Source organism: Dipodomys merriami, unplaced genomic scaffold (genome assembly GCF_024711535.1).
Source record: "Dipodomys merriami isolate MVZ:Mamm:240054 unplaced genomic scaffold, mDipMer1.0.p SCAF_90, whole genome shotgun sequence".
Taxonomy (NCBI): Eukaryota; Metazoa; Chordata; class Mammalia; order Rodentia; family Heteromyidae; genus Dipodomys; species Dipodomys merriami.
The window spans coordinates 979020-1006904 of NW_027206513.1; the positions used below are offsets into that span (position 1 = coordinate 979020).

The 27885-nt window shown below is 46.5% G+C and overlaps 1 protein-coding gene across 1 annotated transcript; it reads right to left on the reverse strand.

Annotated features, from left to right (window-relative positions):
- Positions 1-948: 948 nt before the first annotated feature.
- On the reverse strand, positions 949-27679 carry Mal (mal, T cell differentiation protein). The gene is made up of 4 exons (XM_070013371.1): positions 27478-27679; positions 7160-7327; positions 6029-6154; positions 949-2724 (listed from the first exon to the last, which is right to left on the reverse strand). Exons 1-4 carry the CDS (start codon positions 27568-27570, stop codon positions 2650-2652), a joined length of 462 nt encoding a protein of 153 aa, XP_069869472.1. The 5' UTR covers positions 27571-27679; the 3' UTR covers positions 949-2649.
- Positions 27680-27885: the final 206 nt, after the last annotated feature.

Genomic DNA, 27885 nt, shown 5'->3' on the forward strand with positions numbered 1-27885 from the left:
GAGAAAGCAGCATGTCGGGAATGTCCACATGCTCTTGTGGGTAACACCAGAGTATTCCTTAGAGGCAACTTCTTACCAGTACAACACAACTTCCTGGTGTACATGTATAAGATTTGTCAGAATCAAAAAACTTCGGGGGGAAGGGGTAGATCAACCTCCCATCTTCTTGAGGGGCCTCCAGTGGACACAGAGGTGCTTAGCCAGTGCCCACCACTGTGATCTGACTCCTCCCGACTGTTTCCCATCAGGCTTCTGACAAACCCCTCCTCCCTAGACATGGTGGGTTCCCCAAGGAGCAGTGCTCTAGATAAGCAGGGCTGCCTATCTGCCAAGCCCTTGTACCTGCCACCTTTGAATTCTGGATACAAATAGCTGAGCATTGAGCTGCGGGAGGAGGTGAAGTCACGCCCAGCCCCTTCAGGTGCAATTCAAATAGGATTTGATTCAAATGGGAAATGAAACTGCAAATTTTAAAAAGTGCCTCTGCATAGAAGAAATGAGTATGTCAGAGAATCAGCTGCAAAATCTCTGATTACAAAGAGTTTTAGAGTTAGAAAAATTTGCAAGTGAAAAACAAGAAAGATCATTTGAAAGTTCCTTTAAATAATTAAAAATTTAAGACATTGAGAAATTCTTCCTTCCTTCCTCCCTTCTTTCCTTCCTTCCACCCTCCCTCCCTCCCTCCCTCCCTTCCTTCCTTCCTTCCTTCCTTCCTTCTTTCCTCCCTCTCTTTCTCCTTTCTTCCTTCTTTCCCTCCCTTCCTCCCTTTTTTCTTCTGCCAAAATTGAGGCTCATTTGCATCAGGTTTCTAGGTTACTGTAATATGAGACAGTTTTATTGAAAAATTGAGACTTTCTTCAATCAACACTCAGTTTCAGTTTTGTTAAACATGACAAACTTCTCATTGTCTTAAAGTTATAGTTTAATTTTTAAGATAAAGCCCCGACCTTTTTTTTTTTTTTTTTAACTAAAGATTTACTATGACATTTTGGTTGTGTTAAATGAACCAGTGGGTTTTGGGTAACAATGGTCCTAGGACCACAAACGACCTCCTGAATGTGCCACAAAGGTCCAAAATACGGCTAGAGGGTGGGGTAGTAAGGGAGCACCTGTCTTCCATGCATAACACCCTGGATTCCACCCCCAGCACTAAAAAATAAAACAAATCTGAGATCCAGTTTAGTAGAGGGACCTATCTCCAAGTTGGTTGGAATAGCAAATGGACACTAATTAAATCCTCTGCCTAATTAAATCCTCTGCTTCAATTCTTATTCTCTAGTTGCTGACAGGAAGTCAGATATCTGCCACCTGCAAACTTTCATGGCAGGGAGCTGATGGCGTTTGAGGCTTCTGTTTTGGGTCCCATCTCCAGAATGTCATTCACTTATTTAACCATGGGATCAAGAGGAGCTGGGTTTTTCAGGCCCTAACTTAGAATCTCTTCCTAGTCAAAGGGTCTGCTTGTAGAAAAGATATCTCACATCCAAAATGTGGCATTTGTCACTTTTCACCTTACTTCCTTTCACATTGTAGTAGGTCCCCTTTCTCTTCCATGGAGTGGTTTCAGGCCATATGCCTATGCACATCAGTAATTGGAACAGAACACTGACCACATGGTCCAGAACATTTCAGTTTAGTTTTATAAAGAGTGAGAGTAAACATCTACACTTAATTTTTTTGGTGGGAAGGGGAGATTAAGAAAAATTCTCATGGAACACAGATGACTGCATCTGGTAGGGAAAAGTGGTAGCCTCCGGCTGGCACATGGCCAGGTTTTTTGGTTTGTTTTTTCTGGTCCTGGGCTTAAACTCAGGGCCTGGGTGCTGTTCCTGAGCCTTTGTGCTCAAGGCTAGTGCTCTATCACTTGAGCCGCAGCGCCAACTTCCATCCTTTTCTAAGTGGTATATTGGAGATAAGAGTCTCATAGACTTTTCTGCCTAGGCTGGCTTCAAATCATGATCCTCAGATCTCAGCCTCCTGAGAAGCTAGGACTCAGGTAAAATCAAGGGATTCCTCAGAAAGATCCAATAGTGAAGAATTAAAAACATTCCCCCACAAACAACCCCATAAAAATATTGAACATAAAAGACACTTTATGAAGGATTTCAAAGGGTATAATCTTCCACCACGGACATCTTGGAGATTTTTGTTGGGGGTTTCAGTCTCTTTGACACAGAATATTCATGAAGACTTAGAAACAGGCCAGAAGTTGAAGTACTCAAAGGTGCTTGTGGAAAATTCCAGTGGGTGGTTCTGAAGATCTGGTCAGTTGGGTGGTTATTGTTTCCTTCTTAGATCATGGTCTCCAATTCCATTACTAGCCCCACTCTCAGACAAAGTGGCCCTAAGAAGATCGCTCAGTAGATGGAAGTTAAACAAAGCCAGCCCCCCACCCCTGGAAGAAGGCCTATGGGAGCGTAAACATGACACCTGCAAGAGAAATAGAGGGTTGCTCTGTGTGTGTGTGTGTGTGTGTGTGTGTGTGTGTGTGTGTGTGTGTGTGTGTGTGTGTGTGTGTGTCTATGTCTGTGTCTGCGTCTGTGTGTGTCTGTGTGGTTGGTTTTTTTTCACCATCATGTCTGTGTTCAAGAAACTTGCACTGGTGGATGAGCTGACATCATCTGGGTTTCTAGCACATGTGCTGCTGCTTTAGGAAGACTTCCATCTGATTAGAGAAAACACTGCATGGACCACGTAGAGCAGAGTGGCTACATAGGAAAATACCTGCAACCAAAGGAAAAGCTATTAATGGGAGAGCAGAGGGAGTGGGGTTGTTCACATTGCATCACATGGTACTTCAGGGGCATGATGGACAAGCTGCTTTTGTCCCCCCCCCCCCGCCCACATACTTCCTTTCCTGCTCAGATGTTCACCCTGAGTCTTTCCAGTACAGAGTCCCAAGTGGGACTAACTAATGCTCACTTGGTCTTCATGTGTGAGGAAGAACTACCCACCAGTGCACAATGTCAGATTGGAGTTAGCTGACTTGACACATGGCTCTCAAAGACCCCTCTAATGAAAGCATCCCAGGAAAATACCAACATTCACTATTAGGCTGGAGAAGGGAGGTTAAGTGATAAAGTACCTGCCTAGCAAGCACTGACTTCAAACCTTAAAACTGCCTCCTCCCCCCAAAAAAGACTATGGATAATTTCTCTCCTTTATACCAATAAGACCAATGGCCCCCAGATGTGACCCATGGCTGGGCGAGGAGTTATGGAAACATAGGTTTTCTGTCTCTGGGCTACTTGGCCATCCTTAGACCCTATCAGAATCTCAATCTAGGATTTATTTATTTATTTATTTATTTATTTACTTTTTGTGCCAGTCCTTGGACTTGAATTCAGGGCCTGGGTGCCGCCCCTGAGCTTTTGCTCAAGGCAAGTGCCCTAACACTTGAGCCAGAAAAAACTTACTTTTTTTTTTGTAAATTAGTTTGTTGGAGATGAGAGTCTCAGAGACTTTGCTGCCTGGGCTGGCTTCAGATTATGATCCTCAGACCTCAGCCTCCCGTGTAGCTAGGATTACAGATGTGGGCTAGTACCTGGCTTAATCTAGGATTTTTAATTGCCCAGGGATAAGTGAGAGAGTCAGGCCTCCTGGGACATGAAGGATGATATAGGGAACACCCAGCTTCTGGCAAAACTTATTGAGAAGCTCTTGGGATGAATGGTGCTATTACTTTGGCACTGTGAACAAAAGTCCTGGGAATATGGCAAACAGTCACTAGTGACCTGTAGTGTGCATTAGGTTCTGTGTATTCCTGTTATCCTACTCCTGGTGACAGATCTCTTTAAAGGTTTACCTGCTCCCAAATTCAATATCTGCACCTGGTTTTGTGACCTTGGGTGGAGGTCAAGAGTTTCCATCCCAGACACAACATTTAGGATAGATACGCTTCTGTGACTCCTGAAAATGTCATTGCTCTGTTCACACTCCTCCTGTCCTTACGCATGGGTGAACTCTCCACCCTCATTGGCCCAAGGCGATGAGTAACTGAGTTACTTAATAACAAATTTTAGAGAACTCTGTTTGGGAACTCCCAAGTACCCTGTGGTAAAAGAGCGGTCACACTAGCATGAGCAGCACCCCAAAATCATCTGTCCCCATCTGGGGGACATGAGGCCCAGTGAGAATCTTTGGCAGGAACATCTCAGAAGTCCCCATAGGTGCAGAAAATGAGCTTGAGAAATGGCACATAGGGAGACATTCAGAGCTTAGGACCTGCACAGACATGTTTTGACCTTCAGAAACCCTTTTCTCTAAACCGACGCATTAATTGCCCAGTATGGTAAGACCTAAAAACTTCCAGATTGCTCCAGAAATCTCCAGCTCTCCTCAGTCAACCTCTCCCAGCACTAGAGACCTTCCTGGAAAAGAATCTCCTCCACCCATAAAGGAAAGAGAGAAGTTTAGCTTCTGAGACTTGTTCTAATTAGAAACCAGAGAGAGGGCCATAGGCATGTTGAGTGCTTCTAAAGGTTGAGGGTGTATGAGACAGATATTATGGTGCCTCCTATTTGCTAGAATGACCACCTCTAAGACACACTGTGGTTGGGCAAGATCTGGGTTAAGTTCTGAGTATTGATGACTTCTCTCCCCAGTATACTGGTGCAGTGGCTTGGACCTCATGCGTGGATTTCACCTTGTGATTTTGGCTCAGTATATGTGCCACCCCGGAGAACATTTTCAATCTTGATTCTAGCACTGTTGACTTTGTCTGGGCATACTCATATCTGTCAACTCCACTCATGATACATAGAAACATTATTAATGTGGGATGGAGAAATAGATGTTGCTATCATACTATGGTGGAATTCTATATAGCTATGAGGATAAGCAATCGACTTGAATGAATCTTACAATTTTTATGAGAGAAAGAAGCCATTGAAAAAATGCACCCTGTACAATCCCATTTATATGAAGTTCAAAGGCAGGTAAAATTGAACTGGAAGTTAGAAATAATTAGAAATTACAAAGTGCCAAGAGGGGGATTTCTGGGAGCTGTTTACTGTGTTCACTTCTCTGCCTGTTGATAAAAGTTCAGAGAGAAAAGTTAGAATGGAGTAGAAATCAGTGTTTCTCAATTACAGCCTATGCACGGAACCTGACTGACATTTAGAAATGCATTCTGTATCATGAGTTAGCACTCTGGTCTCAGAAGGGCACATACCCCCTACTCTGGAAAATGATCTTAGGAAACAATCGAGTCTCTTACCCCCTGACCTTCTGGTTCATTTCATTAAAAAGAAAATCCTTCCCTGACTAAAGTGTTCCTGCCTTGACTATCTCAGTGTGTGGGGGGTATGGTGCACGATGGCATATGATCTAGATGGCCAGACCCACTCTCTTTCTTTCTGTACCAGCATTGGCGTTTAAACTCAAGTCCTGGTGGTTCTGCTTAGCTTTTTCTCTCAAGGATGGTGCTGTACCTCTTGAGCCATACCTCTACTTCTGTTTTTTGCTGGCTAATTGGAGATCAGAGTCACCAGGACCATTCTGCCTTACCTGTCTTCAAACTGCAGTCCTCGGATCTCAGCTTCTTGAGTAGTTAGGATCTTAGGCATGAGGTACTAACTCCCCTAGACTCACTTGTTCAAACTGCTAAGGGCATAAATGGCAGAGCCCCTGCCCACTAAATACTGCTAATCTTGGCAACTTACCCAGGCTTTTTATGCCTGCATCTCCTCCTGTGAAATGGTATGGCAGTAGCACTGATGTCACAGGGTGGTTTCAGGGTTGGGTAATATTATCTGTGGAGTGCTTGATGATGCTGGGCACTCAGCAGCCATCATCTCCTCAAATGTCTGCCTGTGTCCAGTGTGCCCAGCATGAGTCTCTATGCCTACCCAGGCCCAGGTATACTGAGTCTTGGAGACATTGCTTCCCTTCCCAGGGGGCTTTGCTGCTTCAGAAATGAAGGGAAAGTTTGATTTCCTTCCAAAGTTAGTGAGCCATACATAGAAGGAGACAGCTGTGGGCTTTGGCTCAGAACCACAGTACAGGACAGGGCCAGCCAGGGACTCACCACAGCAGAAATGTTTTCATGGTAGTGCTTGAAGGTGAAGCCATCTTGCATGGAGATGGTAGCCAGGGCTTCCAGGACCGAGGCACTGAGGTAAAACATGGCAGCAACACATTGGTAGGCTGCATCCTGCAGATCAGAAAGGGCAAGTGTCAGAGAGATGGAGAAAAAACACATCCTGGCCCAGAACCACCTGTCCCCACCTGGCAAGGCTCAAGCCTCTTCCTCATCTCCTCACACTTCTTTTGAACCTAGCTTGTCACCTCCCAGAGGATTTGACCAGTGGGTTTCCCTCGTTTGGGTCCTGAGCGAGCAGTTTGGTAGAAAAGGACAGGGCTTTCCTTAGAGTCAGATCAGGTAAGAACTTGGAATGCTGAGCAAGGAGCCGGTTGGTTCCACACTAGAGATGGGGGATCCATGGTTGCCACATGACTTGGTAGAAGTGACCACCTTGCCCAGAGAAGGATGTGACAGGTCCAGGCCTTTCCATTGTTTTTGTTTTGTTTTGTTTTCTTGTGGTGGTTTTACTTATTCATTGATTTTTACTCTTGATAAATTTCAAAGCAAAAAGAAACTAAAAGAAGGTTTTGTGTGGTTGAAATGTGGAAGTGGTTTTAAAAGTCCAACTAGGAAGCCTTTTAAGAGAAAGAAGCCAGGCCAAATGGCCCTAACCAGCTTCTAGAAACAGCTTTCCCTCTTACTGTTTCCCAGGGCCTCCAAGCAGAACTTATACAGAAGGGAAACCATAGTCCATTTTGGCCCTCAAATCCTCTGGCATGCCTGCTTAGAAGGCAGTATCCAGGGAGTCAGGTAGGTAGCATGGCCCGACCACTGGGCAGCCTCTGGGACCCCACTCTCCCAAGATGAAAACAGTTCTGCTGGAGGACTGAGGTGCCAATGGAGGCCTGCCAGATGTGGGTGGGTGTGGTGATATTGCCCACCATCTTCTGACCACATTATTGCTGGGAGTCCTGGATTGCTACGCAGGAGTCTGAACTGAGGCTGGGTTGCTAAGCCATGGAATGTGCTAGAAGATGTCGTAAGGTAGCCTCCCCCTATCTCTGGAGAAGCTGGCCTCCCAAGACAGAGAGGTCAATGCTACCACCCCCACCAAATATCCTGTACTCAACTCACCAGGGTGACCCAGGAAGTCTCCCCACCATGGGCGCCAATTATGTACAGGACAAGCAGGGAAGTGGTGGCCACGAAGCAGAACACAGACACAAACATCACCCAGCCCTGGACCAGGGGGATTGGCACCAGAGAGGAGGCAATGAGGATCCATACCAGGCCCCCAAAGATCTGTAGGTGAGAAAACAAGGGGACTGTCAGACCAGATGGAAGGACAACTCCAAGGGCCCTAGTCCCAGATGTCACATGGGGATCGGCTGGAGGCAAAGAGAACAGGGTAGGCATGTTCCTCACCAAAAATGTCTCTTTTGTGTTCCCTCAAGGCGCTAGGATAGATACTCAAGTCACTGCTGTCTTGCTTTCCATCATTTCTTTCTTTCTTTTTCTTTTTTTGTTGGTCATGGGGCTTGAACTTGGGGCCTTGGCACTGTCTCTGAGCTTTTGAGCTCAAAGCTAGTGTTCTCCCACTTTGAGCTACAGGGCCACATCCAGTGGTTAATTGGAGATAAGAGTCTTATGGACTTTCCTACCAGAGCTGGCTTTGATCCAGCCCTATAGGATTATAGGCATGAGCTGCCAACACTCAGCTTCCATCATTTCTTAAATATGATTAAATTCCTTAAATTTGATGAACACTTATATTACACTGCTATGCTAGGCACTGTCTAAGTACATGACTCAGATAATTCTCTTAACAATGTCATGAGTCAAGGACTGACCCATTTGTCAAGAGGGGGAATTGAAGCACAACGTATCATTCCAAGAAAAAATTTACACAATCTAGTTTCATCCTAGTATTATCGTAACATTCTTTCCTTCCCACTTGCCTTACCATTAAAATATTCTTTCTTTTATGAAATGGTAGCAACAAGCCTAGCATGATGGCAGACGCCTATAATCGCGGCACTCAGGAGGCAAATGTAGGAGAATGGCAAGTTTCAATGAAAGCCTGGGCTGCAAAGTGAGTTCAGAGCTACATAGTGAGACTCTGTCTCAAAAAAGCAAGGACTTGGGGCTGGGAAGGTGGCTCAGTGGTAAAGCACTTGCCTTGCATGCATGAGGCCCTGGGTTCGATTCCTCAGCACCACATAAGCAGAAAAAGCTGGAAGTGGTGCTGTGGCTCAAGTGGTAGAGTGCTCACCTTGAGCTGAAGAGCTGAGGGATGCGCCCAGGCCCAGAGTTCAAGCCCCATGACAGACAAAAACAAAAAACAAAAAACCAAACCAAAACAAAACAAAAAAGCAAGGACTGAGTTGTAGTTCAGTGACAGAACACTTGCCTAGCAGGTTAAAAGGCCCAGGATGCCAGCACTGCAAAATGAAACAAACAAAAAGACAAAACAACCAGCAGAGCTGGGCCTAGTGGCTCATGCCTGTGATCCCAGTTACTTAGGAGGCTGAGACCTGAGGATTATCGTTCAAAGCCATCTGGGGTAGGAACATCCAAGAGACTTGTATCTCCATTAGCCATCCGAAAGTGGAAGAGAATCTGTGGCGCAAGTAGTAGAGCACTAGCTCTGAACCAAAAAAACAAATGGACAGAGCCAGTCTCTCAGTTCAAGCCTCAGTACTGGCACAAAAATCTCACTATATTCTTCTGGTTTTTACAGAACCAATCAAATTAGCCATACTACATTAGTAGCATTTTTTAAAAACACTTGACATTCTATGTCCCCATGTTCAGCAAGTGCTGGGTCAGAGTTGAAGTTGGGAATTGAGACCCAGGTGAGAAACTCAGCTTTCCCTGGGTGGCTGAGGACAAGTGTGTGAGACACACAGCCCAGGATTGGCTAAGTCACCCCAGGTGGTGTCCCTAGGGTAAGCGAGTTCCTGTTCAGAGAAGCAGCATAACACCCTCAGTGTCCTAGATGAAGTCACAGTCTAGCTGGGATTCTCTTTATTTCTTCTTGATCCCACTGGGAAATCAGCTCAACCTCATCTCCTTGTCCTCTATCCAGATAAGGATGGGGCTAGGACCTGAATGGAAACTTCTCTGCAATTACAGGTCTTGATAGTACTGTGGATCAGCTGGATGCTGGTGGCTCACAATTGTAATCCTAGTTATTCAGGAGGCTAAGATTTGAGGATTGCAGTTCAAAGCTAGCCAGAGCAGAAAATTCTATGAGACTCTTATATCCAATTAACCAGCAAAAAGCCAGAAGTGAATGATGTCTCAAGTGGTAGAGTGAAAAGGCCTTGAGTGAAAAAGCCAAGTGAGAGTGCAAAGCCCTGAATTCAAGATTCGGTATCAGCACATTAAAAAAAAAATCCGGGCACCAGTGGCTCACGCCTGTATTCTTAGCTACTCAGGAGGCTGAGATCTGAGGGTAGTGGTTCAAAACCAGCCCAGGCAGGAAAGTCTGTGGGACTCCAATAAACCACCAGAAAACCAGAAATGGCATTATGGCTCAAGTGGTAGAGCACTAGCCTTAAGCTGAAGAGCTCAGGGACAGTGCCCAGGCCCAGGTTCAAGCCCCATGACCAACAACAACAAAAAAGCTTTTACAAGATTCCTGAAAAACACATTCGCTCTCGGTATACATCTTTCTCTATGTGGCTTACACATTCTCTCTCTGTATACATCTTTCTCTGTGTAGCTTACACACACACACACACACACACACACACACACACACACCCATACCCACACCCACACCCACATACACACAAAGTCATGCAGATTCATGGAGTCTATAGTGTTGAAACCCCAGTTGTCCAGAGAACAAAACCCACTCTGTGTGCCAACCTAACTCTTGGCAAGCCTCAGGACCCTCAGAGTATGTCACCCTGCAAAGGGGCCCTTCAAAAAATTTAGGCTAGCTTGTGTGTGTATGTGTGTGTGTGTGTGTGTGTGTGCGCGCGTGCACACACACACGCGCATCCTGGGGCTTAAATACCTGGGCACTGTCCTTGAGTTTCTTCTGCTCAGGGTTAGTGCTCTACCACTTAAGCCATAGCTCCAGTTCCAGCTCTTTTTTTTTTTTTTTTTTTTTTGAGTAGTTTATGAGAGATGAGAGTCTCACACAGACTTTCCTGCCTGGGCTGGCTTTGAACTGTGATCCTCAGATCTCAGCCTACTGAGTAGCTGAGATTAGGTACTAGGTGTGTGCTACTGGTACTTGGGTAGGCTGGCTTTTTTCCTTGCATGATTTATCTGTTGTAGCAAATTTCATAGTGAGATAGTTGGGAGTCTCTCTCTCTCCCTCTCTCTCTCCCCCCTTTTTCTCTCTCTCTTTCCACAGCTTTAATAAGATCTAATCACAAACCAAAGAATTCTCCCATTGAAGCATGCCTTCTGGGGTTTTAATATATTCCCACATACGTATAACCATCACCATAAATGGCTTATCATCTCAAAAGAAACCCCAAGTCTCAAGCCATTGCTCAGCCATTGTACCTCTGCTAACTCTACTGTCTCTATCAATTTTCCTGCTCTCAACTGCCATAGAATACAAGGGCTTTTGCGATTAATTTCCTTCTTTTAGTGTAATGTCCACCAGATGAGAAGCAATAGAACCCCTCGAAAATCTCTACCCTCGCAGTCTGCATCCTCCCAATCTGATACCTCCACTGTGGGGTGTAGTCTCCTGGATATTCCTACAAGAAAGATGCCACCAGTCCCCGTCCGTCCCAGAAGCTAATTTTACATGACACCTCTTGTGGAGGTGACTTCTGTAGGTAGGTGAAATCATTACAAACCAGAGTTCTGCACCTGGGAAATGGGCAATGGTGCCCCTCACCACCCTGCCCAGAGTTGACCAGGGGATAGAGTACAGGATTACCACAGGACAGGGTACCATCTAGGTGGGAGCTGAGGAGAGTAAAGAGCAAGCCTGGGAGGGCAAGGGGGAAGAGGGAAACAGATCAGGCAGAAGGGAGGTAGAGGCAGCTTTGGAGTATGATCCTTTGCTCCTGCCTGCACTATGTAAGAATTGTACAGCAGAGGCTCACTGTCACCTCTCACAGCTGGGGCCAGTAAAAGCTCCCTTCTCTGCAATCTATCTCCTTGGTGTCTGCACCACACAGACCCAACACCCTACTATGCATGCCCCCACAGTACCTACACTACACAGCCTGTAGGGTCCCAAGAGAGATCCTGCAGCAACTGACTCAGCCTCTTCAGCCCTGCCCTCATCATTTGCAAGTAGCAATGGACAGATGCTTCCTCCCCTGTTCCCCCTTGAGGGCTAGTGTGAATTGGCTGAAACTATGGATGTAAGTGTGAAGCTTCTGGCATTGTGCCCAATATCTCCTGCAACTGGGGATATGACACCGCTCACCAGGAGGCTGATAGCCAACTGAAACAAGATGCACAAATAGCCAATGATAGGACTCCTGAACATCTGCAGGCTCTGTACACACGGATTCATTGCATATCAAACCATTCAGAAAAGCCAGGCCTGGTAGCTCATGCCTGTCATCCTCCATATGCATGCTTGAAGCAGGAAGCCAGCCTGGGCTACATAATGAGATCTTGTCTCGAGAATAAAATGTTGGAGAAAAAGTTGTATCTGTCCCGAACATGCTATATATGTCATTATTCCCTACAAAGCATTTACATGTATTAATTAAATTAATATTTAATTATATGAGACACCTAGAGATGATTTAAAGTATATGGGAGAATGTGTGTAGGTTCTATACAAATAAAACTATTTTACATAAGGACTTAGTACCCCAGGGTCCTGAACCAATATCCCGAGGATACTGAGGGACAACTGGGCAAAGGAAGGTGACTTCTGGGTGCTGGTAGCTACTCAGGTGGCTGAGATTGGAGGATCAAGGTTCAAAGCCAGCCCACTCTGTGAGACCTTTATCTCCAGTTAACTACCAAAAAGCTAGAAATGGAGCTGTGGTTCAAGTGGTAGAGTACTAGCCATGAGCAGAAAAAGCCTAGGGACAGCACCCAGACACTGGCTTCAAATCCCACTATCAGCAGACAACCATCCCCAAGCAGGCAAAGTGGTTGAACTGGGCGTGGTCTCAATTACCTCTTAAAGGAAGGGGTGAACTTAGCTGGTTTAAAGATCAAAGTGGGGCTGGGAATGTGGCTTAGTGGTAGAGTGCTTGCCTAGCATGCATGAAGCCCTGGGTTTGATTCCTCAGTACCATATACACAGAAAAAGCCAGGATGGCTGCTGTGGCTCAAGTGGTAGAGCACTAGCCTTGAGCAAAAGAAGCTCAGGGCCAGTGCCCAGGCCCTGAGTTCAAGCCCCAGGATTGGATAACTAACTAAATAGATAGATAGATTAAAGTGGTTCTCCGAGGGAAAGACAGAGTATAGGCCAAGCCCAGAGGAGGCTGAAGCATCCATCCATAAGGGCTTCAGATGAATGGGGAGCTGGGTGTGAGTTTAGGGCCAGGTTGGGCAGGAGATGTGCCTGAGGAAGGGAGAATAGTGAAAAGCTGAGATTCAGTGTGAATCATGGGAGCCAAAGCCAGTTCCAACTTGCTCCACTAAGTGTACAGAGAGCAAACAGGAAAGTGAGCACTGTACCCACGCCCAACAGATAAGGCACTCTTGGGCAGTGAGCAAGTCCACTCCAGCCTGTCTCACTGGCCAAATATTTGTCAAGAGCAAGGGCATAGGTGAGGGTTCAAACATTTCCCTTTGCAAAAGTAGCTTCTAGGCGCAAAACCATTAGGAGGAAAACCATTATCCATGCAAGTGAAGGTACAGCCCCAGGGTCTGTTAATCTCTGTCAAGGACCGACTCCCTCATCCTGTCTGCACCCTATCACTGTCCATCCTCGCAGGGATGAGTGGACCTCAGACAACGCTGTTCTAGTTGGTGGCTTGAGAGCCACATGGATTGAGCACATCCTGTGAACCCCAGCTGGAGAATAGGAGTGGGACGGTTAAACACTGCCTTAATCTAGACTAAGCAGTAAATCAGCTAGGATACTTTCAGTCAAATAAAACTTTCAGTTTTTTGGGGGGAAAACCCCCAAACACTGACACCAAGTCCCAGGCCCAATATCTGATTCAACCGGAGAGAGGCAGAAATACAGGACATGGACTTAAAGCCCAAGTTTGTTGTCAGAGGCTGGGAACAAGTCTTCATTACACCAAGTCTGGATGGTATCTAGCAACACTTGCCAAACACAAAACGGTCACATTTTGAATGTCCCGTTGGCTTTCTAAGGATGCCAGCAAAGGCCTCTCTCCAGTTCTAGCCTGTCCTCTCTTGCACAATGTCACCCCAAAGTTTCCTCTCCTTTTCTTTCCTGCCCTCAAACTTCACCCTCTACCTTGACTTAACCCCAAATGCTGAGACACTGTCTTAAATAAGGGGCTGCACTGGTGATGGGAGGCCCCCTATATCTAGGCTGGAGACTACCCATTTTTAATGCAGTCCAGGGTTGGATACTGAGCAGAGTTAAAGCTCTGTAGAAATCAGGGAGCAATGTACAAAAAAGGATAAAAGTTCCAAAGCCTTAAGAGTTCAAATTCCGCCATGCTGAGCACCAGAAGCTCACACCTATAACCTTAGCTACTCAGGAAGCTGAGATCTGAGGATTGAAATTCAAAGCCAGCTTGGGCAGGCAGGAGAGTCTATGAGATACTTATCTCTAATTAATCACTAAAAATCTGGAAGTGAAGATGTGGCTCAAGTAGTAGAGTGCCAGCTTTGATTGAAAGAGTTAAGGGACAGTGCCCAGGCCCTGAGCACTGGCACGCACATAAGTGTGCACACATGTGCAGAAGCATATGTGCACATGCAGACGTATGCACACACACATACACACACTCCCTCCCAGGAAATAGTCTTTGAGGGAGATTTCATAAGAACCCAAAGAAAATTGACGTTCTTTGTGGGCAGACAAGAGTGGGTAAGCAAGTAGACTTTACTTAGATGAGCCAGAGCCAACACTGAACAAGTCTGAATCCCAGTTCTGCCATGTACCAGCATAGCCCCTAGCTGTCCCTCCGCAAGTTATCTAATCTTTCTATTCCCTTATTTGAAAATAGTGATAGAATAGGTAAGAAATGAGCTTATATCTGTGGAACACCTGGCACAAGTCATGCTCTGTGTGTCCTAACAGCTGTCTCACAGGACAGAATAAGCTGTCAGAGGACTTGACCCTGGTATCAAAGCCAAGGCTTCATTCACTTGCTCATTCATGTATTAACAGGGAATTGAGAGTGACAATGGTCAGCTCTGGGGACAGAGCCCCTCTCTTTTTCTCTCATCACAGACAAAATACAATGTGAAAACACCAATAACCTATGATCTAAATTTACACAATTACCCACTCCCAAATGTGTTGGGAGTTAGAACTTAAAAATCACCTCAAATGCATCAGGAAGAAAACAAACAAACAAACAAAAAGGCTTGGCCCTATTGGCTCACACCTGTCGAGATCAGAGGATTCCCAGTTTGAAGTTAGTCTGGGCAGACAAATTTGAGACATTGTTATCTGTGATTAACTAGTAAAAAGCCAGAAGTGTGGCGGAGGTGTGATTCACGTGTCAGAGTACCATCCTTGAGTGAAAAAAACTAAGCAAGAGCATGAGGCTGTACTACTAATACACTCACTCTCTCACACACACACACACATGCATACACACTCATGCATACACATACACACACATAGAAGAGAAAAGAAAAGGAGAGGAGACAAGAGGAGAGGAGAACACGTGTCTCCCAGAAAATGCAAGTTTAATAAAGAATTCATCTGCCCCTGCACAAGGGGCTATAATGTCTGTGAAGATAGGAGGAAGCCTTCCTTCTAACAATGAGCTCTGTTATCAAAGGAGAAAAGGAATTCTCCAGCACATTCTCAAGATTCATCTGAAGTTACCATCCTTGTGTGGCTGAAAGAGCCCTTCATCCACATGCTCAGTACTTCCGAAGCTGGACTTCGGTAACTGAGGTCAATGTCAAGGACTTGCTCAAATTCTCTGGATATTTTCCTGAGGCTCTATTGTTCTATGTCAATGTCCCCACAGCAGAAATTCTGCCTGCAGAACATGTCAAAAACCAAAGAGGACTCCTACTCGGTGTCCCGCCCCCATTCTAGTGATGTGGCCCCCTCAGAGCCCAGTATTGTAACTCCCAATAGCTCCCCCAAGGACCAACCCCAGACCAGAGGTTTTCATCTTGACGTGTGTGTGTGTGTGTGTGTGTGTGTGTGTGTGTGTGTGTGTGTGTGTGTGTGTGTGTGTGTGTGTGTGTGTGATGGTCCTGGGGCTTGAACTCAGGGCCAGGGCACTGTCCTCGAGTTTTTGTGGTTAAGGCTAGCATGTTACCACTTTGAGTCACAGTTCCATTTCTGGCATTTTGGTAGTTATTTGGAAATAAGAGTCTCATCGACTTTCTTTTTTTTTTGTTTTTGTTGGTCGTGGGCCTAAACTTTGGGCCTGGGTGCTGTCCCTCAGCTCTTCAGCTCAAGGCTAGCGCTCTACCACTTGAGCCACAGAGCCACTTCTGGCTTTTTCTGCTTATGTGGTGCTGAGGAATCGAACCCAGGGTCTCATGCATGCAAGGCAAGCACTCTACCACTGAGCCACCTTCCCAGCCCCCTCATCGACTTTCTAGCTTTGAACCATAATCCTCAGATCTCAGCCTCCTGAGGAGCTATGATTACAGGCATGAGCCACAGTGCCCAGCTTCTTCTTGAAAAGTAAAGGGTCATTCTGTACATCAAGTGCTGATTTATGCTGCCAAGTTGGTTAAGCAGCAAAGGTACAGAAGTTGCCCTTGAGGAATCTGTGCCCACTGGTGTGTCTTCTGAGACCACCAGGAACTACAGTTCCAGCTCTCGCTGCTGGCAATGCACTCACTGACCTAGCTCAGCACTCAAGGGTTATTTCAAAGTCAGGACATTTGGTGGATGTGAGTTTGCCAGTCTAATCACATGTGCTCCAGGAGAAGCTGGCAGGTTTTGCCCAGCTCTATGGGTGCATTTGCTAAAAATAATTATTCGGTGAGTCAGATAGAGGACTGGGGATATTTTCCTCCTCTGTGTTTGTGTGTGTGTATATACACATATGTGCACTTGTGTTTGCATATGTGTGCCTGTGCGCACACATGCATATAGTCACATGTCTGTATGTATACAAATATGTGTGTGCATATACGCTTGTATACACGTGTGCCCATACATGTTTCTTGTGTGTGGAAGCAGGTGCAGGATGAGCTACAGCCAAGGAAGGTAATAGCAGCCTAGGACGACAGCTCTGGTGCCAGGGTGAAAATAAGAGAACAAGAAGCACAAGGGCATGAGGGAATGCCATGCCCAGGGAGGGAGGTCAGGGAAATACTGAAGAGTCCCAAGATTACTTGGCTCTGCCTTTGAAAAATAAGTTGCAAAGGAAACTCTTCCAGTGCTGAGAGGTGTGGCTAAGAGGGATGGAACTCAATACAGGGGTCTCTCTAGTTGTGTGGAAGCTCCATCTCTTGGGTCTGGAGAATATCAGCTCCTGTCCAGTCAGAGGGCAGGCTTTCCTGTCTGCTCACTTGCTCATGCGTTATACAGATGCAGAGAGTGGCCATAGCAGCATGCTAGGTGCACCCAGGGAGAGAGGCCTTATTCCAAGATATGTACCAATGGACAGAGCCCATCTCCTCTTCCCCCTCCTCCTTTTTTTTTTTTTCAGTCTTGTCCCGTACTGGAGTGGCTCTGGGTTCACTAAGAACTGAGTCAGGTCCAAGTAATAGTATCAGGTCTTCAGCAGAGTGACCAGAAAAACACTTCCCACAGGTCTGGGGGTAAGTTCAATAATTCGACCAGGATCGCTTATATTGATGCTCTATCCTGGGGAGGAAACTAGATGAGGGAGTCAAAAGATTCTCTGTTTGGGACCTCCTTCCCTTCTATACCTCAAAAGGCAACTTATTGGGAGTCCAAGTTCTGGGACTACTCCCAAGTGAACATCAGCGGAGTTCAAGGGACCACTCTAAGGCTCTCTCCTCCTGACCTCTTTATCAGCAGGCTTCCTCTTTCCAGGGTGACCTATCACACCTACAAGCATCCCTCCCAGGGAGGCCTAGGCAATGAAATAATTTATCTACTCTGAGGAAAAGCAGGAGTTAGGGGGCCTTGTATAGATTTATAAAAAGGGGAAATGGAGACCTGGGATCTTAAGAGATAGAGCTAAGTTCAGGTTTGTAGTTCACATTAACAGGGTAATATTAATATCAAGGTCTGCAATCCCCTTCCCCCAGCCCATCCAGTGCTGGCCACAGACACAGCTTAATGGTGGCTGGTGTGCCATTCTCCCTTACCAGTGTGAACCAAAAACACTCCTCTCAGAGCCACTGATTAGGGACTTTCCAACAGGCATGTTCTCATTTGGATGGAAAATTCTGCCTACCATACCTACACCCTTTGACTTCATTCAACAAGACAAACAGAAACAATGAGTTTCCATGAAAACACACACACACACACACACACACACACACACACACACACACACACACACACACACACACACACACACACACACACACACACACACACACACACACACACACACACACACACACACACCCCAAAACAACAAAACAGGGAAGCCACCTGGAAAAAAAGACACAAGCCATAGAAATTCCAAAGCAGAAATGAGTGGCTTTAATGGGAGACAATAAAAGTTACTGACAGGAGTCACCAAGTAGGTTAGTAATGTGGTGAGTACCCACAAAAGAAACAGGTGTATACCTGCAAAGAGAATGCCCCACCTAACCCCTCTCCCCCATCCATCCCCAGGGCTGTGTTCCTCCCCAGGGGGCCAAGGGGCTCCCTCTAGGGAACTGGTGACCATTATTTCTCTGTTTCTGCCTTTTGATTAAGATATCATCTTGTGATCTATAAACATTAGCCAGGTAAGCCAGCTTACCATAGGTACCTTTCCTGAGAATGTTTCTCGGAATGCCTAGGCTTTTGTTGTAGACAGGAACACAGACAGGGTATAGCCAGGAGATAGACCACAAGCAAAGACTTGCTGAGTGCCAGGGAAGGGTGTTATCAGGATGGGTTTCTAGGTGGAGGTACACGAAAGCTTGACCATGCCCAACAATGGAGCATTCCACATGCCCTACTGAACTCCAACAAGTTCTATGGCTGGTTGGTTCTCTCCCAACTCTCCCCCAGGGTCCAAAGACCCACAAGCTAGGTGTTCCCCTTCCATCTGCCAGGCCCCTAACTGTCCTGGCCTGCTACTACAAATCTGCCGGCCAGAAAGGAGATTTGGGACAGCAAGGACAAACTTGTGCCTGAAGCCGTCTTTTTCTGAACTTTCTAGGTGCTAAATACATTGTCATTCAAGACAAATTGATTGGGAAGGGTGGGTTGTGGGCCCACTGATGACTGGTTCTTAGGCCTGCAGGTAGATGCAGTAATGTGGGTCACATCAGAACCCACAAAGCTTTCCCCACCCATTCTGGCACCAGGCTGGCTGAGTGGCACAGAGAGCAGTTGGGGCAGTGCCCAATCTCTGGGGCCAAAGACTAGATGGTGCTGTCACCACACCCTCTTCTCCTTGGCCACCCTGTCAGGCTGGCCAGAGGCAGCCGAGCTCCCCAGCTGTTATTCTTTCTTGGTATGAGATGAGCCATTGGGAAGTCTTTCCGGTGGTAGGGTCTGGTAGGACATGGTGACTGTGCCACTCCAGTCTGCCTAGCCCTGTCTCGCTCCTGCCTTCCATGCACATCTGCCCCCAAGAAGGGCATAGAATAGCACCAAAAGCAAAAGGTGGTGAGGAGTAGGGAGACTCTCCAACGACTATCCTCCATGGGTACTGGATGGACAGTTGGTTGCAGAGTAGGTTTTTGAATTGTTAGTTAATTAATAATTATACCAAATAGCTATTGATCCATGGCTGTGTTGTGTTGCTTTAAAAACTCTGTGTGTGCCGGGCGCTGGTGGCTCACGCCTGTAATCCTAGCTACTCAGGAGGCTGAGATCTGAGGATCTCGGTTCAAAGCCAGCCTGGGCAGGAAAGACCGTGAGACTCCTATCTCCAATAAACCACCAGAAAACCAGAAGTGGCGCTGTAGCTCAAGTGGTAGAACACTCGCCTTGAGCTGAAGAGCTGAGGGATAGCACCCAGGCCCAGAGTTCAAGCCCCATGACCGACAAAAAAAAAAAAACAACAACAAAAAAACTCTGTGTGTACATTATATGTTGTCTTGATCAATGTCAGGCCACATATATATTAATGGTCCCATATGATTATATTACCTGGTGGCATAGTAGCTATCTCTGTGGGTGTCTTAGTCTAAATAAATGTACCGTGATATTCATACAAAGATGAAATTGCCCAGGGTTGTATTCCTCAGAAATTATATCCATCCTTAAGCCATGCATGACTGGTTCACACTGGCTTAATCCTTATAGCAATTAGGTTTATAAAGGCATCCCCATTGTTGGTGCTAAAACTGTTACTGTTGTCAGCTTTCATTCCCATAGCTGCTGAGTGACAAGTTGGCTTCAGAACCCACATCAGGGCCTTCATGGGTGTGGCAGATACCCATGGGGTCCCACCAACAGTTTATTATCATGAAATCAACCCTCTGGCTGGGGTTGGCTTTTGCAATGACCATAATAATATCAGCACCTAGGAGAAAGTAGAGTGGAGAATTGCCCTCTTGGTCCTCATGAGCTGCCCTGGGGTCTGAATAGGAAGGGAAATGTCTGAGAAGGTAGCATAGAGGTGGGCTTCTGTCTCCCCCTTCTTCCACTGGGACAAATGTCAATAAGCTCCTACCTTTAGAGGAAAAAAAATAGCAAGATTTGTGTTTATAATCCAATAACAAGCAAAGGATCAAACATGACAGGACTATATGTTCCTGTCTCCAGAAGCTGGGTTAAGAACATCAATTTTGGTTCTTTCTTGGAGTGTCTTGCCCAGGAAAGCCAATACTGGCCCTCAGGGGTCCTTCTTGGAAATTGATCCAGGAGTTATACAGTGACCCCCTCTTCCTAACTCCTTTCCAATTGTCCAGTGATCTCACAGGAATCTGAGGTTCCAGCCTAGAATTTCAGCTCAGCTGGAACTGGCTGAATGTGTCTCCCTGGGTCTTTCATTTCCCACTGGCTATGTGAATCTATATGTCATGCGTGGTGATAAGGTGTTTCTGACATTTCCTACATGTTTTCCCTCAGACTCTAGGATCTTGGTGTGTTACAATGATGCCACACCAGTTTGGTTTGTTTTGGTGGGGGGAGGGGTTGGTGTTTTTTGCCTGTACCTCATTATTGTGTAGGAGATGACAGTGGCAGAGAGCCAGGAGCTGAGCATGGCAGGGAATTGAGGCTGACATATTTATTAGCCTAGAAATGGATTATGCTGTTAGTACCCAGTCTAGAGCTAACAGGAAACCACACCTTCCAACCCAAATGTAAGAAGACAATGGGGAGCTGCCATGATGAATGACAACCAGAGACCTGTTCTCTGCTCCATACTCCTAAGAACAAGCTACAGCCTACTGCCATACTTTTCCTAGTGCTTTCCCTGGGTCCCAAATGTCATGACCAGGAGTGGCTGCTTGTTGGTGAGAACCACTAAAACAGACCCCTCATGACAGAAAGCTGGTGCTCAGCATTGAATCTGTCAGGAGCTCATCCCTGGTCCCCATCTAGTTCAGAGCCGGTTGCCCCAACCCTTTCTCTCAGGGAGTGTGTCCTGCCCAGAGCATCCTCGGGCTGTGCAGAACTGGCCTGGACTGGCAGCAGCTCTGAGCCCTCTCCACCTGCCCAGCTGGTGTTGTGGGTGTGGCTGCAAACAGCCAGCCTCTATCCCTGGCCACACTGAGACCTGAGCTCTCTCCCCAATAGCAGCATCCCAGGTCCTCTTCCTCCTGAAAGCTCCTGGGCAGAGAGGGTACATTGATCCCTTCCTGGCACCCCTCCCCCCACTCCCATGAGGTGAGGAGTGGCTTATGAGATGCTTAAAGATCATCCTTCAGAAAAGAGATCAGCGGGGGCTGGGAAGGTGGCTCAGTGGTAGAGTGCTTGCCTTGCATGCAAGAGGCCCTGGGTTCGATTCCTCGGCACCACATAAACAGAAAAAGCAGGAAGTGGTGCTGTGGCTCAAGTAGTAGAGTACTAGCCTTGAGTTGAAGAGCTGAGGGTCAGTGCCCAGGCCCAGAGTTCAAGCCCCACAACTGACAAAAAGAAAAAAAAAAGAAAAAGAAAAAAAAGAAAAAAGAAAAACAGAAAAGAGATCAGCAGTGATGGTCCTGCACAATGATCCTGCAGCTGGTCACCTTAATTTTCAGAGAGCAGCTCCAAGTCACTGACTCTGGATCAAAGCAGGTGACTGGCTCTTGAAAAACTGGAAAAGTCACTTCTCAAAGCCAAGAAAACCTCCCCACCCCTCCATCCCTTCCCCTTACCACCCCCCCCCACTCATCTATAATTCTTCCTTTAGACCAGAGGACAGGAGGGAAGGGAAAAGCCCCAGCAGAGACTGACTGTGTCCCAGACTCCTAAGTAGCTAGCATTATAATTGTAAGCCACCTATACCTGGCAAGAGTGTGGTTTTGATAAGAAGGGGGCTTCCCAGTGATTCAGAAAAGGCTCTTTATTCCCTGGGGAAGAGAAGGAACTTGAGTTCTCCAAGGGTTGCCAGATGGGCAGGGCTGTCTACCTATCTCTCTGATTCTCTCTGGTGTCAGAAAAAACTCACTGTGCAAACTGAGTGAATGTGGACCTGCCCTCATGGTAAAAAATGCTCCCAGACTGAGTGGCTGTGGCTCACACCTGTAATCCTAGCTCCTCAGTTGAGGTAATGATCTTCAAAGTGTCTCCAGATGCTCACTTGCATTGAAAGAGCATGAGGGTCTCTATGGTACTTTGTGGGAGACGTTGTCTCTGGATGCCTTGGCCACCATCCAGACAGAAAGCGTTCTTCTTTTCACCCTTCCCTGGTAATGGTTGCTTGGGTGTGTGTCATGAAGCCCTAGACTTAGAAGGGAGGTGAAGGAAACAGGGCATTATGTCTCTGAAAGGATAAGTCCTCCATTGGGTGAGGACTTCCCCTTCAGGGAAAGAGGCCAAGAGTAAAGCCCTGGTTGAGTTCTTTGGGAAGGGTATTGGACATTCTACATCCTAGACCCACATGGGGGTGCATCTGTGACTCTACTGCTTATAGGTCTAAGTCTATATAGAAAGGTGGGGTCCTACTGCTTAGCTAAGCCTGCTTTCCACTTCTTGTGAGGTGAGGACCCTGTAGCTTCTTGAGATTGTATGGGCGCTGTACCAGGATGATGTTGCCAGGCCCTACCTGAAATAACAGCCCTGGCCTGCTCCAGTGGGCTTTCTCCCATCCGTGGAAGTGGGGTGGGCCTCTCCTGTTAGCCCTGGATTCTGTACCTCCTACTGGGAGTCAGGCATGGGAAACTGAATCATGAGTCATCATCAACTCAATGCACTACAGAATTAAAAAATAATCAAGCATTTCACACCCATTGGATGAGGAGAAAGTTACAAAGTCTGATGCCCTGCAAGTGTGGAAAGAATGAGGAACAACATTCACTGGTGGTAGGAGAAGGCCCAGGTTTAGCCTGAAGCTTAGTTATATAATTCAATTTATACAAGTTATACAATGCAATTATAAATATACAGCAAATGAGGCTGAGTCTTGGGAGGGACCTGAGTAGGTGGAGGTCGAGAGCTTAATTCAAATCTATCAGCTTCCTTATATAAATCTGATGTTGGGATGTATCAATTAGAGTAACTCTTTGGGACTACAGCATTGTGACAGCTGGGAAAATAGACATATGCCTGCCCTATGACCTTGCAAAGGAAACCCTCCATGTATTAAAGGAGACATTTGCAGAAGCAATTCCAAGAATGTTCTGGCAATATTGCAAAGGCTAACAGTAATAAATAGGAAATGGTCAAAATGTCCATCAACAGACACAGTGTCAATGTGTATAAACATGTCACTTATTATAAGGGATGTGTGTAACATGATACAATTTTTGTAAAGTGTGAAACGTAAGTCAATGCCTTGCTTATAGTTAGGTGTGGGTGTCTAAAGTAATTCAGAGAGGGGTGTACATCATGCTCAGCCAAGACAAGATACCCAGTTAGGTTTGAGCACATCTGGCTAACTTGGTTTCCTTAATGCCAAGAGACAAAATATTAAGCTTTGATAAATTTGAGCAATAGTATGTGGCTGCTTGATATACATACTTTTTGTACTACTTGAACTAGTTCTTAATTTTTTTTGAAAACTGAGATGTAATCCATCTATCATAAAATCCACATTTAAAATTGACCCATGTAAGCCTGGTATTGGTGGCTCTTCCTTGTAATCCTAGCTGTTCAGAAGGCTGAGAATTGAGGGTAGCAGTTTGAAGTCAGCCCTGGCAGGAAAGTCCATGAGACTCTTATCTCCAATTAATCACCAAAAAAGGCAAAAGTGGAGCTGAAAAGCTCAAGTGGTAGAGCACCAGCCTAAAAAATAACTGACAGCACCCAGGCTCTGAGTTCAAGCCCTGGAACTAGCACACACACACAACTGACTAGTCCAATGTCAAAGAGTACATTTATGGGGTGGTACAATCTTCATATCCATATAATTCCAAAACATTTCATCACCCTGAAAGGAAATTTATATCCATTAGGCAATTATTCCCCCTGCTCCATTTAGTCCCAAGCCATTAGTTTGTGTTCTTTCTCTGTGGATTTACCTATTTCAGCTATGTTACATAAATCAAATCATACAGTATGTCTGTCTTACTTTGCACAGTTTCCAAGGTTTATCAGCTTTGTAGAACAAATCAGCAGTACTTCATTCTTTTCCAGGGCTGAATAATGTTCTATTAAAGGAATATACCACACTTTGTTGAGTCAGATCATCTGCTCATAAACATTTGGGCTCCTCCCACAAGTACACCTCTGTTGTACTCATTTGAGTTCTGCTTTGAATTCAATGGTTATTCACCTGGGCACGGAACTGTTGGACCATAGGGTAGTTTTTGGAGAAACCACCAACTTATTTTCCACAGTGGCAGAACTATCTTAAATGGCCATGTAATACACAAGCATTTCAGTGCCTCCAGATTCTGAGTGCTACTTGTTATTTTCCATTGGAGGGAGGTGTGTTGTTTGAAAGTTTCATTGTAGTCTTTGTTGCTGAGCTCATTTTAAAAAATAAAAGCCAATTAATGGGTCTGAAGTAACATTTCCTTTTTCTTTCTTTTTTTTTTTTTTTTTTTTTTTGCTGGTCCTGGGGCTTGAACTTGGGGCCTGAGCTTCTTTTGTTCAAGGCTAGTGCTCTACAATTTAAGCCAGAGAGCCATTTCCAGTTTGTCTGAATAGTTTATTGGAGATAAGAGTCTCACAGACTTTCTGCTCAGGCTGGCTTCTGTAATCCTCAGATCTCAGCCTCCTGAGTAGCTACAATTATAGATGTGAGCTACCAGCACTTGGCAGTGATATTTCAATGTGGTTTTTATTTCATTTCCTTAATGACTAATGTGATGGTTGGGCATCTTTTCATATGTTCATTTGTACTTCTTTGTAGAAATATCTGTTCAAGCAACTTGTCCATTTTAAAACTGGTTGTCCTTTTGTTGTTGAGTTACAATATTCCATAGTGGAAGAGAGCCCTCCTAGTGACAGCTAGTCTCTCTTTTGAGCTTTTTAATTCTCCATTCCTTCCACATACCAAAACATATACATACAACCCTTCATACATATAATCCACAAGGAAAGATTAAAGGAATGGTATCTGCTGTCCCTTTTCCCTCATAGGCATCTTGTGATCCCACTCTCAATCTAAAAGAGAAGACAGATTCACAGATGACATGTGAGACATCTGAGAAATCTTGAGAAGTGACAGGTTGTGTGTGTGTGTGTGTGTGTGTGTGTGTGTGTGTGTGTGTGTGTGTGTGTGTGTGTGTGTGTGTGTGTTGGGGGGTAATAGGAGTCACAGTTGAGGAAGAGAAATACTTTTGAAGACAGGTAAGAGTGAAGTTTTCCAGACAAGAGGAAATTCTTTCTAGAAACCTCTATTATCACAGGTCACAAAACCACATTGGAGAAGTAAGTTTCCACTAACAGGTGGCACAGATTTCCCACAGTCCAACTCTTTGAGGATCCTTCTGTCCCCTTCACAGATTAGATCGCCCTGCCTGGCTGAGCTGTTCTTACCCTCAGGGCCACTTTTTCCACCAGGCTGAGCTACAGTGAGGTGGCAGAGAGAGCCCTGGAAGCCATCCTTTCTGTAAAGCCAGACCATACTACCTGAGCTGGTGTGTGTGTATGTGTGGTCTGTGTGTGTGTGTGTGTGTGTGTGTGAGAGAGAGAGAGAGAGAGAGAGAGAGAGAGAGAGAGAGAGAGAGAGAGAGAGAGAGAGAGAGAGAGAGAGAGAGAGAGAGAGAGAGGGAGAGGGAGAGGGAGAGGGAGAGGGAGAGGGAGAGGGAGAGAGAGAGAGAGAGAGATTTGGCAAAACTATGAAGCTCAACTACCACACTCATGTACTCATGATTCTTGTTATAATGTTCTTCAAACAGCTAAAATACAGTATAAGTCATTCCCTGGCCAAATTATGGCACACTAGGACCTGTTTTACTTACAAACCTTTCTGTCCTACTCATCGCACCATGAGACCTGCTCTATCTTGATCAGGACACTCTCACTGTAGATCACCCCCATGTAAAGGTCTGAAGGAGCCACTCTACTTATTCCCAGGTCCTGACAGCATCTGCTCCTGTTCAGAAATACAACATTGGGGGAAACACAGGCAAAGAGATGATAAAGAGAAGTATCCAGAGGAGAGAGAAGTCATTTGGAAAAAGCTGATCCAATGGGACTCTGTGTCTTAAAAGGGGTTCCTGCATTAGACCATTATGTCTATGTCAGATACATTCATCCAGCACTGTCCCAGGGTGTGCTTGTCAACCTTAAGCTTGGAAGGAACTCCTGGAAGCAGAGGAGCTAGCTAAAGGGCTGACTGCCTTTGGACAAACCCTTTCCTACTTTGTGCCCAGAGGAGTCCCTATCTCTATATGGTGTGACTAAGCTTAGTTTCCAAGGTCTCTTCCAAACATTACTTCTGTGACATTCGTTATCCACACGCTTTGAAGTCAATCCGGATACAGGTTTGGGGTCAAGCCCTCACTACAAGTTTCCATACCATTGCCCTTCCTCATCTGGTGTTCAATCTCATCCCTCCACCTTCTCCATCTGAAGCTAGGACCTGTGGCTGGGAAGGTGGCTTAGTGGTAGAGTGTTTGCCTTGCATGCCTGAGGCCCTGGGTTCAATTCCTCAGCACCACATAAGCAGAAAAAGCTGGAAGTGGCGCTGTGGCTCAAGTAGTAGAGCGCTCGCCTTGAGCTGAAGAGCTGAGGGACAGTGTCCAAGACCAGAGTTCAGGCCCCATGAATGGCAAAAAAGAAAGAAAAAAGCAGGTAGGACCTAATAGGTAAATAGGTGGCTTCTTACATTTTCTTTTTCAACCAAGATTACCCTGCTACTGCAGTGGTGGCACAGGAAAGAGTGTCCCTTCGGCTGCAAGGAACGAACCACACCCACAGAATAAATAAGGCCCACCCCTCCAGTTAAGTGCAGTGACTTCTGGGCACCTGAGGCTGATGTGAGTCTGAAGGCTCCAGACACCATGAGCACTATAGTAGGAGCTCACACTAGGAAACTGCCTAAGCCACAAGAGCCACACAGCAAGGCAGGACCAAGTTCAGGTGCAGAGGCACAGCCTAAGTAGTCAGCCAAGGTTCCCAAGCTCACGCACCAGTCCTGCTCATCTCCCCCAACCCTATACACAGGGCAGAATGACTGGCAGAGTAAACTATGACCTTGGTCGTTTTCTGATTTCCCGTTCAAATCTGTCCCAAATACATTCGCTTGCCAGAAACCTGCAAAGGTCCGAAAAGGACAACCCAGCCCCAGTCCTTCCTCGTCTCTAAACCTCAGTGAACAATTCGGAGGTTTCTTTTTACAGATTTTTGTTTGTTAGTTTGTTTTTGGTAAGGAAACCATCCTGGGTGGGAGGGAGGAAGCCCTTTACAAAGACACTGCGCTCCAGCAGTGTGGCAAAATGCGGAGATGAGGTTTCTCCCAGACACCCCAGGCTAAGCGAATCCGAGTCTGGAGCGCAGCTTTCCAACCAATGAACAGACCCCGCCTGTCCAGCCCCCAGTATCTGATCTGGGTTACAAAGTTGTTTTCTTCACTTAAGTCTTAGAGACTTGCTTTCCCCCATTGTCCCACTAGAAAGGGACAAACGACCAGGGCTGGGAGGATGTTCCCAACTTGACCCGTCACCCTGTCCCCACCCACCGGTGCGCGCCTCAGCCCCTCCAGTCCCGTCCTGGCCTGGGCGTGGGGGAGCGCAAAGCAACTCACAAATTCCAAGACGAAGAGCAGGTCAGGGAAGGTGGCGAAGACCGAGAAGCCGCTGGGCAGGGTGCTGCCCCCCGAAGCCGCTGCAGGGGCCATGCCGGCAAGCTGGCGTCGGCCTCAGGACGGGACGCGCGCGCGCGGCTCGGCTTCCGCGCTGACCGCTCGCTCCTTGCTCAGCGGAGCCCAGGAGCCGCCGCGTCCCGGGGGTTAAGAGCCGGGGAGCCTGGGCAGGGGAAGGCGGAGCCCCAGCCTCAGGCCCCGCCCCCGAACCCGGCCCCAGAGACCCGCAGCCAGGGCGGTACCGAAGTTCACCCAGCGCTGCGGGAGGCATGCAGAGCTGGGGATTGGGGTCCCATCTCCTTGTGGGGAGCAGAATCAAGCCACTCTGATGGGGCGCTTCAGAGGTTTGGC